Source organism: Dipodomys ordii, unplaced genomic scaffold (assembly GCF_000151885.1).
Source record: "Dipodomys ordii isolate 6190 unplaced genomic scaffold, Dord_2.0 Scaffold166, whole genome shotgun sequence".
Lineage (NCBI taxonomy): Eukaryota > Metazoa > Chordata > Mammalia > Rodentia > Heteromyidae > Dipodomys > Dipodomys ordii.
The window spans coordinates 514094-523585 of record NW_012267382.1 but is presented as its reverse complement, the minus strand read 5'-3'; the positions used below and the strand labels follow the sequence as shown (position 1 = coordinate 523585).

The window sequence follows — 9492 nt, the reverse complement described above, 5'->3', positions numbered from 1 at the left end:
CCCCTTCCCCCCCTGCTCCTCGCTGTACCCTTCCCTCCCCCACAGGGTGCCAGCAGCTTCTTCTCCCTGGAGGGGGTGAACCGCCCCTCCCTGAGGCTGGATAAGCCCTTGGATTTCCTCAAGACTCGGAACATGACCTTCCAGCTGATAGTGCAGGCGAGCAAGTCATGTCCACCCCAAAGCCTGGACGCCTGGGGTCCCATTCAAGCTTCTGGGAGGCCTGACGTGGAGGGTGTGGCTTTACAGGACACTGTGGGGAGCACAGAGCCCAGCCACACAGCCACAGCCACCCTGGTCCTGAGCGTGCTGCCCGCCGACCTCCGGCCCCCCTGGTTCCTGCCCTGCACTTACTCGGATGGCTACGTCTGCCTGGAGGCCCAGTACCACGGCTCGGTCCCCGTGGGCCACAGGCCGGTAATGGGCCACTCAGGGGCAGCCTCAGTTCAGGCTCCAGGCCCGAGCTGGGGTAAATCTGGCTCGGGCTGAGGCTTTCCTGGTGGGCTATGGGCAGTTTTGGTTGTGACTTTGAAGCAGGCGGGAATGGCCAATGGGTGGTTCTTCTTCACAAGGGCTGAGGGGTGTGGCTGCAGCAGTGGGCTGGGCGGTGGGGGGGGGGGACAGCTGCTCCTCTGCCTGCAGGGTGTGCCGGCAGGGGGCGGGGGGGGGGCAGGAGGGGGGCCTCCCAGTGAGGACAGAAGGACAGGCAGGCTCTCAGAGCCGCCAGCCCCTTCTCCATGGGCTGCACGTGGGCTATGCAGACTCCAGAAAGGGGTGTGGAGGGAGCGGCTGTGTCCATCACAGCACGGGGGGGGGGGACTTTCAGCTCCGGCACCCCGGACTGGACCCTGCCCTCCCCCCTCCCCCGACTGCGCTCCAGGTGGCCGCGGTCCTCCTGGGTCACAGGTGGGGCAGAGCTGGGCTGTCGGCCCCGGCTCCATGGTGTCCCATCCCCTCAGACATCCCCCCTCACCCTGCGCCCGGGGCCCATCTACGCGGTGGACGGTGACAGGGGCATCGACCAGCGCATTGTCTACAGCATTGCTGGGGGTGAGTGCGTGCGAGCTGTCCCTGGAGCCCAGCCTGCCCCTGCCCCTGCCCCTGCCCCTGTCCCTGCCCCTGCCCCTACCCCTGTCCTGCCCCTGCCCCTGTCCCTGCCCCTGCCCCTGTCCTGCCCCTGCCCCTGCCCCGCCCCTGCCCCTGCCCCTGCCCCTGCCCCTGTCCGGGGCTGAGGCAACCTAGGAGGAGCCTGGGCCTGGTGAGGGAGGTGGCTGAACTCCACCACAAACGCCCTAAGGAAACCAGGAGGACACGTTCGCCATCAACGACACCTCCGGCAACCTCACCATGGCCAAGAGTGTCCCCAGCCCCACCGTCTTCGTTTTGATGGTCAAGGTGGGTGTGGGGCAGGATGGAGGGCAGGTGTGGCCAGGTCTCCCAGCCCCTCCTGAGCCGCCGTCTCTCCTGGTCCTGTCTCTCCAGGCTGAGCAGGCGGATGGGGCTCGCTACTCCATTACCAAGGCCACCCTGGAGGCCCGGGGGACCGCCGGCCACTCCCCGCGCTTCCCCCAGAGTGTGTTCAGGGGCACCGTGGAGGCTGGCTCGGGGGCAAATGCGACCGTCAGGGACGCGGCCTCCCCCACGCGGTTCCTGAGGATCTGGGCTGAGGACCCGGAGTTCCCGGTAGGCCCCTCCCCCCCCCCCGTTGGGTGGGTCCTGGGTCCGCCTGGCCTGGCCTCCGTGTGGGCGCGGGGTCCCCCGGGCCTGGGACTCATGGCGGCCCTGCCTAGGACTTCAACTCAGCCATCAGGTATCGAATCACCAACTCTTCGGACTTCACGATGGAGGGGGAGATTGTGCTGACCACCAGGGCCCTGCAGCATGCCAGCGTCTTCTACGCTGAGGTGTGTGTGTGTGTGTGTGTGTGTGTGTGTGTGTGTGTGTGGAGGGGTCACGTGATTCTGAGGGGCTGGGGCGGGATACCCAGGAGGTACGAGCACCCTTCCACACCAGGTGAAGGCCAACAACACTGTGACTGGGGCCACGGCAACTGCCACAGCTGAGATCCACGTGACGGAGCAGGAGCCCCCCGCAACCCCCCCCACAGGTGGGCCTCGGTGTCCCCCACGCAGGGGTGGGCCTCCGCTGGACGGGCTTGCTGGGGCTGAGGCTGCTCCGACGCGTCCCTGCCCTGCCCCGCTGGGGACCCGCTGACCAGCGCTGGCCCTCACCCACCTTTAGGTACTACTCTGAGGCCTCCTGTCTCATCCACACCCGGGCTCCCCCCCACTGAGGGACCGAGCAGCTCCCCCCCCTCAGCCACGCCCGGTGGGGGCGCCCAGCCAACAGCCCCCCCCTCAGCCACGCCCGGTGGGGGCTCAGCACAGACGCTGACGCCAGGGAGCGCCCAGACCACGATGAGCCCCGGCCCCAGCGGGAGCCCCCCAGCCGCAGGTAGTCCCGCCTTGCTGGCTCTAGAGCCCCCTCCTGACTCAGGGCCCAGTGGTTTGTTACCCACAGGGCTCGGCAAGGGCAGCCAGGCCCCAAACCCCAGCGGTCCTTTCCGCGTTCAGGGGCTGGGCAGGGGCCAGATCTGAAATTCAGCCAGCCCCACTTTTACCAGTTAGGTAAACCATTAGGTTTTCTTTTTTTTCCACCGGCGCCCAGCACAGCTGTTAGTTTTTAAGATAGGGAATGCCTTCCCGATGATGTGGAGGCGCTGAGCTCGGGATGATGTGGAGACGCGGGGTAGGTGCCGAGCTCGGGAGGCCAGCAGTGGGGGGCTTGGGCAGGGAGCTGCTGGGGAGATCGAGGCAGGAGCCCACACAGTGAGACCCTGTCCTTGGAGAATGAATTACATCACTTCCAGGCCCCCAGGGGTCCTCTCTGCCCCAAGGCCACGGGCAGCCTGGGCAGGCACCTCCGCTGTCAGCCAAACTCCTTCCCACCAGGAGCCAACGCTCGGCACAGGCCCGGGGTTCAGGTCTCGGGTGGAGACCGCCTTGCACTGGCCGCGTGTATCTGCAGTGCCCCGCAGGGTGTGGGGTCAGCAGGGCCTGGCCTGCCAGCGGTCCTAGAGAAGTGGTTACCAAGTGCGATTTCTGAGTGGGGTGACCAGACACGCTGCCCACGGAGAGTCCCACCTCAGGTCTAACTGGGTGGGCACTCGACCATGGGTCATATTGGAAGCTGCTGCCCTGCACGGCATGCCCTCCTCCCTGCCCCCCCCCGCTGCCCTGCACGGCATGCCCTCCTCCCTGCCCCCCCCCACTGCCCTGCACGGCCTGCCCTCCTCCCTGCCCCCCCCCACTGCCCTGCACGGCATGCCCTCCTCCGTGCCGCCCCTGCGGTCCCTCCCGCAGCGGCCTGACCATCCTGAGCCCTGGCCTTGGTAACCCGGCCGCCTTTCCTTCAGAGTCAGTAGCACCCATTCCGTGGATCCTCAGCCTGGGGCAGGAAGCCCGGGTTGGGCTGGGTTTTGCAGTGCCCAGGGCATTTCAAAGGAAGGGGCCATGATGTCTTTGGCAGGAGGCGGCCCCGGGGGTGACGGCCAGCCGGGCGCGGGCCAGCCGGGCGCGGGCCAGCACTTCTCCACGGTGGACATGGCGGTGCTGGGCGGGGTGCTGGGCGCGCTGCTCCTGCTGGCCCTTATTGGCCTGGTCATCCTCCTCCATAAGCAGTATGGTCACCGGCTCCACTGTTGCTCTGGCAGAGCTGGGGTGAGGCCCTTGGAGGGGGTGGGGACTGGACAAGCTGGGAGAGGGGCAGGCAGAGAGGCTGGGGGGAGGGGAGGGAGTGGAGAAGCAAAGATAGGAGGGAGGCAGGGGGCTAGCCAGGCAACCAGGGGGCTTGATTCGCAGGGGGAGGACACCAGGGTGGGAAGGCAGCGAGGGACAGGGTGGGGAGGGAAGGGGACAGGGGCGGCGGGGTGGGTGTGGGAGCCCGGCTGGCTGGCTGACATCCTTCCCATGTCCCCAGGAGCCCCAGGCCCTGGGCTCTGACAACCAGGCCTTCCTCAAAGAGGACGAGGCTGCCTGGGCACCCAGCCCCAGCCCTGAGCCGCAGCCCACACCCCCGGAGAAGACCCCTGCGTCTCCCGACCCGGAGACCCCTGAGCTGCCCACCCCCGCGCAGCCCAGGCCGGAACCCCTGGGCCTGGCCCCGGGGACCCCCGCACCCGCCGGGGCTGCAGACAGCCCCTCGGCAGCGGTGAGATCCATCCTGACCAAGGAGCGGCGGCCCGAGGGTGGCTACAAGGCCGTGTGGTTTGGGGAAGACATCGGGGCCGAGGCGGATGTGGTGGTCCTCAACACGCCCGCTGCAGAGGCAGATGGCCCCGGCAACGCGGGCAGCGAAGACGAGGGCAGCGGCAGCGACGAGGACACCGGCCGCAGGACCCCCCCAGCCGGCAGCCCCGACTCCACCTACATCTAGCCGGCCCCCCACCCCAGAGCCCCTGTCTACTGTCCTTCCTGGTGCACAATAAAGAACTGCTTTGGAACCCTGAGTCCAGGACATCAGGCCCGCTGGGCCGGGATCCCAACACCTCCAGCTGCTCCTGCTTCCCTCTGAGGGCCTATGGCCACTGTCCCCTCTCCCCAGCCCCGAGGGTCTGAATAGCTTCCCATAAACCCAGGCAGCTGGCCGCCAGGAAGTTCCTTTACTGATGTGACCATCTCTGGACTTTTTCTTGCCAGTCCTGGGGCTTGAACTCAGGGCCTAGGCGCTGTCCCTGAGCTTCTTTTGCTCAAGGCTAGTGCTGTTATCAGTTGAGCCACAGCACTACTTCTGGCTTTCTCTGTACATGTGGTGCTGAGGAATCGAACCCAGGGCCTCATGCATGGGAGGCAAGCCCTCTACCACTTTTTTGTTGTTGTTCTGTCATGGGCCTGAACTCTGGGCCTGGGTGCTGTCCCTCAGCTCTTCAGCTCAAGGCAAGCGCTCTACCACTTGAGCTACAGCGCCACTTCTGGTTTTCTAGTGGTTTATTAGAGATAGGAGTCTCATGGTCTTTTCTGCCCAGGCTGGCTTTGAACCGCGATCCTCAGATCTCACCCTTCTGAGGAGCTAGGATGACAGGCAAGAGCCACCAGTGCCCGGCTTACCACTTCCACTTTTTTCCTGCCACTGAGCCACCTTCCCAGCTCCTCTGGCCATCTTTAGATCTCTATTTCTCAACCCAGCCCAGAGACTCATCTGCCATGAAGCCTTCTGGGGAGGGGCCTCTTGGTCCTCAGCCTCCTTCTGAAGTCTGTGCCCTGGGCAGGGAGGCGTGTGTGCAGGGCCCTGCGGGGCGGGCCCAGGAGGGCCTCTGTAATATAAAGCCGCTGCCCTCCCAGTAGCTTGCTTCCTCCAGGGCCCAGGCTGGACTTGCATCTCCTTAAAGTTAAGGCACCACACATTTTCCCACCAGTTTTAATTTGGGGCGTGACTGCTCCCATCTAAGCAGGTTGTTAATGCTTCCTGCTTCTGGCCTCTCCCATTACCTTTACAGGGCAGGGAGGAAGGTCTAGGTTTGTGATCAGCTTGTCTACGTCTGTGCTTCCTGGAGGAGGAAAGGACCCCTGGGATGCACCTGGTTTAGAAGAGCAGGGGGGAGCGGATCTGCCCCTCCTGGGCACTGTCCAGGCCTCTGGGGATGGGACAGGGAGGGACAGGGTGGAGAGGGACGGCCGGAGGGAGGGCTGGGGACGGGCCGGGGCCCGGGCCCGGGCCGGAGCAGGGGTGGCTGAGCTCTGGGGACCAACCTGACTGGAGGGTGGGGGACAGGATGGCCGGAGCCGTGGGGACGGTGGGGGCAGGGGGCAGGGATGGATGAGGCTGGAGACAGGCCAGCCGCAGGGCGGGGCCGGGCCGGCCGCAGGGCGGGAGGGGGCGGTCCTGGGCGGCTCAGGTTCCTGCCTGCCCCGCCCACCACTATAAGAGCTCAGGCACCCTTTGCTGGGAGAGGAAACTTTCCGCGCCGGTGGTCCCGGTACCAGGTAGGGGCCCCGGCTTAGGTGGAGCTGGGGGGTGGGGGGTGGTGGGGGAGGTGGGGTGGCGAGGAGCCTGGGGCCCTTGGCCCCACTGTAGATGGCCGTCTGGCTGTCGGGGCAGAGCAAAGGGCCAGAGGGCCCGAGAGCGAGGGGCCTAGGAGAGGGTCCCCACCAGCAGCCCGGGGCTGGGGCAGGCCTGGGTGGGGGTGGGGGGCCTAGGTCGGCCGGGTGGGCCGGGTGGAGGTGGCCGCGTCCTGGGGCCTGAGCTCCTGGGCCTGGGCTCCGGACCTGGGAAAGCGCCGCCAGCCCGCCGCAGCTCTGGAGTTTAGGTTTCGTTTCCAGAGCCGCAGTTTCACTTTCCCAGCCTCGGCGGCCCTCCTCACTGCCTCTCCTGCCTGCCTGTCTCCCGCAGGGTCCTGCCTGCGACCTCCGTTCAGGCCTGGACGCTGGATCAACACCTGTGACTCCACGTGTGCGCACCCGCCACATCTGCGGTCACAGACAGCCACCTTGGCCACAAACCCATAAGTAGGCAACATAGGTGGCTCCAAGTGTACAGTGCGCATCTGTGATCCTGCAGGCAACATCTTGGGTCACACCTGTGATTCCTGGCTACACCAATTCTCCCCTACCAGCCGTGGCAACCGCAGGACGGGTCCTGAGACCACGTCTCTGACGCCAAGGGCCCCCTGACCTCCAGACTGTCCCCGCAGGAAGGAGCAATGGCTGCGGCTGAGGACAGGTGCGAGCCACCTCCCCCTCTGCCCTGAGGTGCGCCTGGCTGCAGGCCTGACTGCCCATCTGCCTTGCGTGCAGGGTTGTCCAGCGAGTGCTATTTGGGGAGTGGCTCCTGAGTGAGGTCAGCAGTGGCCGGTACGAGGGGCTGCGGTGGCTGGACGAGACCCACACGGTTTTCCGTGTGCCCTGGAAGCACTTCGCTCGCAAGGATCTGGGGGAGGCAGACGCACGCATCTTCAAGGTGAGACCCAGCCCTGCACACGCAAGCCTCTTCCGGGCTCACAGCGGGCCTCCCCCCAGCCCACCTCTGTCCTCTCCAGGCCTGGGCCGTGGCCCGGGGCAGGTGGCCACCCGGCGCCCAGCCCTCCCCGGAAGCCGAGGCTGCGGAGCGCGCTGGCTGGAAAACCAATTTCCGCTGCGCACTGCGCAGCACCCGACGCTTCGTGATGCTGCAGGACAACTCTGGGGACCTGGTCGACCCCCACAAAGTCTACATGCTCAGTTCCGAGCCGGGGGGCAGAGGTGAGGCGCGCTGAGGGCTGGGCCAGGGAGGCAGGAAGAACAGCAGAGGACCTACTGTGTCTCACTGCTCTCCAGGATGTCAGATTTAGTTTTAGAAACTGGCCTGGTAAAGACTTGGTGCAGCTTTGGGCTGGCCCCTTCCCAGGCAGGCCCAAGTGCTAGGCTGTGACTCGCGGGGAGTGCTGGAACTGGACAGCCCTGGAGAGAGAGGGGGCTGTTCATTCACAGCCAGGTCTCCCGCCAGCCTCCGTAATCCCAGCTGTCCACCCCGGGGAGGAAGAGGCCTTCAGAGCTGCCCCACCAGCACAGGTACAGTCTGACCCACCGCCTCTCCCTAGGCGTGGGGCCTGAGCAGCTGCTGGCCTGACTTGTTCTTCCTTGCAGGGGGGACTCCCAGGGCCATTCCTGACAGGAGGTGCTGAGTCCCGCACCCCAGGACCTCTGGACACCATGGGGAGTGATGCAGGGGACCTCCCGCTGCTTGGGGTTCTGCAACAGAGTCTCCTGGGGGGTCCCTTGCTGGAGGCTGCATTGGGAGGAAACCAGGCCCTCGCCCAGGCTCCTGGTGAGACTCCAGGCTCCTCTCTGCAGGAGACAGGGCAGGGGGCTGGCAGAGCCCCCTGGGGAAGGGCCAGCACTCTAGGGCTGACCCTTGACCAAGATGTGGAGAAAGCAGGGCAGGGAAGCTGGGACACCACGTCACCATCAGCGCTAAGCAGCTCCTCTGTGGCTCCTGGCGCAGAGCACCCCGAGGAGCCCAGGGCCGCGTGGACCATGGAGGGTGTCCCCAGCCCGAGACCTCAGCACCCAGCACTGACCGTGGGTGAGAGCGGCTTGGGGACAGGGCCAGCTCTGGTCTTCCCTCCCTGGCCCAGACCCAGGGCACACACAGCCTGAGCTCACAGCTCCGTCCCTCCACAGAGCCTGGCCCGGGAGCCCTGGATGTGACCATCATGTACAAAGGCCGCACCGTGCTCCAGGCAGTGGTGGGGCACCCCGGCTGCGTGCTCCTGTACAACCCCACAGGCCCGGCTGCCCTGGCCACCGAGGCCCAGCCAGTCCTCTTCCCCAGCCCTGCTGAGCTCCCCGACCAGAAGCAGCTGCGCTACACAGAGGAGCTGCTGCGGCACGTGGCCCCCGGCCTGCAGCTGGAGCTGCGGGGGCTGGAACTGTGGGCCTTGCGCATGGGCAAATGCAAGGTGTACTGGGAGGTGGGAAGCCCACTGGGCTCTGCCAGCCCTTCCACCCCAGCGCAGCTGCTGGAGCGCAACTGCCACACGCCCATCTTTGACTTCAGCACCTTCTTCAGAGGTCAGTGAGGTGCCCTCCGGGGGCTGTCGAGGCGCTGCCCTGGCCGCCTGCTCACCGGAGCCTCCTCTTGCAGAACTGGGCGAGTTCCGGGCGAGACAGCGCCCAGGCTCCCCTCACTATACCATCTACCTGGGCTTTGGGCAGGACCTGTCCGCCAGAAGGCCCAAGGAGAAGAGCCTGATCCTGGTGAAGGTGAGGCCGGCCGGCGCTGTGGGTGGGGTGGGCGGCCTGGCCACCGACAGGAGTGACAGACGCTCTCCCCTGCCTGCAGCTGGAGCCGCTGCTGTGCCGCGTGCACGTGGAGGGCGTGCAGCGGGAGGGCGTGTCCTCGCTGGACAGCAGCAGCCTGGGCCTGTGCCTGTCCAGCACCAACAGCCTCTATGACGACCTCGAGCACTTCCTCCTGACTTGGAACGGCGGGCCGAGGCCGGCCGCTACCTCCCCTCAATAAAGAGCGAGAGCCAGTGCTGTCATGGTAGAGTGGCATTAAGCAGTCAGGACGCTTCTCCCCAGCAGCTGGCTTGCTAATGGCGCTGACTGATATGGCTGGGCCTGGATCACACTTCACCCCACCTCCCTGCACACTGCAAAACACCCTGCTTCACGGTGAGCTTGGCAGCCACCAAATCCCTGCTGCATACAAATGCTCTGGAAGGCAGGCATGGGGGAGGGCGGCAGGCAGGCCTCTCTGCAGAGCTTTCTCCTGGGAGACGGCTACCTACAGGAGCACAAAGCAATCGGAAAAGGTAAGGCCCCGCCACACCAGAGGTGCAAGGTGCACAAGAAACGAATGCTAGCCCTGTGCAGGACCTCCCCCTGCCCCAGCCGGCCAGGGCTCACTTCCCCATCCTTAGTGGGTAGAAACGATTCTCAAGGTAAGTCACTTTTGATAAATTAGAACACAATGGAAACATTGTATTTATAATATACATATAAAAAAAGTCCAGTT

The 9492-nt window shown here is 65.6% G+C and overlaps 2 protein-coding genes across 6 annotated transcripts in view; both read left to right on the top strand.

The window, feature by feature from the left end:
• Cdhr5 (cadherin-related family member 5) overlaps window positions 1-4610 on the top strand; it is a 14514-nt gene extending 9904 nt beyond the window's left edge. The window contains exons 6-15 of one of the 3 annotated variants that reach the window (XM_013033329.1): window positions 46-156; window positions 247-414; window positions 957-1047; window positions 1295-1392; window positions 1480-1680; window positions 1788-1901; window positions 2011-2104; window positions 2239-2451; window positions 3526-3716; window positions 3976-4610. In XM_013033329.1, the coding sequence (XP_012888783.1) occupies window positions 46-156; window positions 247-414; window positions 957-1047; window positions 1295-1392; window positions 1480-1680; window positions 1788-1901; window positions 2011-2104; window positions 2239-2451; window positions 3526-3716; window positions 3976-4431 (1737 nt within the window). In that variant the 3' untranslated portion in view covers window positions 4432-4610. Of the gene's footprint in view, window positions 1-45; window positions 157-246; window positions 415-956; window positions 1048-1294; window positions 1393-1479; window positions 1681-1787; window positions 1902-2010; window positions 2105-2238; window positions 2455-3525; window positions 3717-3975 lie in introns of all 3 variants that reach the window. The other 2 variants (XM_013033328.1, XM_013033330.1) reach the window with 2 other exon arrangements.
• A 1314-nt stretch (window positions 4611-5924) lies between these two features.
• Irf7 (interferon regulatory factor 7) lies at window positions 5925-9020 on the top strand. 3 transcript variants are annotated; one of them, XM_013033367.1, is made up of 10 exons: window positions 5928-5978; window positions 6385-6714; window positions 6789-6951; window positions 7031-7232; window positions 7477-7541; window positions 7617-7797; window positions 7975-8055; window positions 8154-8543; window positions 8617-8735; window positions 8815-9020. In XM_013033367.1, exons 2-10 carry the CDS (start codon window positions 6695-6697, stop codon window positions 8992-8994), a joined length of 1401 nt encoding a protein of 466 aa, XP_012888821.1. In that variant the 5' UTR covers window positions 5928-5978; window positions 6385-6694; the 3' UTR covers window positions 8995-9020. The 3 variants fall into 3 exon arrangements, with proteins under 3 accessions (XP_012888820.1, XP_012888822.1, XP_012888821.1); XM_013033366.1 differs by having other exon boundaries at window positions 5925-5978; window positions 7617-8055; XM_013033368.1 differs by lacking the exon at window positions 7617-7797 and having other exon boundaries at window positions 5926-5978; window positions 7461-7541.
• The last annotated feature ends 472 nt before the right edge of the window (window positions 9021-9492 follow it).

Excerpts from the sequence above, each read along its gene's own strand:
- Irf7 (XM_013033366.1), top strand. The coding sequence starts at position 6,695 with ATGGCTGCGGCTGAGGACAG. Across the intron at positions 6,952-7,030 it reads CAGACGCACGCATCTTCAAG|GCCTGGGCCGTGGCCCGGGG; the intron begins GTGAGACCCAGC and ends TGTCCTCTCCAG. Across the intron at positions 7,542-7,616 it reads GAGCTGCCCCACCAGCACAG|GGGGGACTCCCAGGGCCATT; the intron begins GTACAGTCTGAC and ends TCTTCCTTGCAG.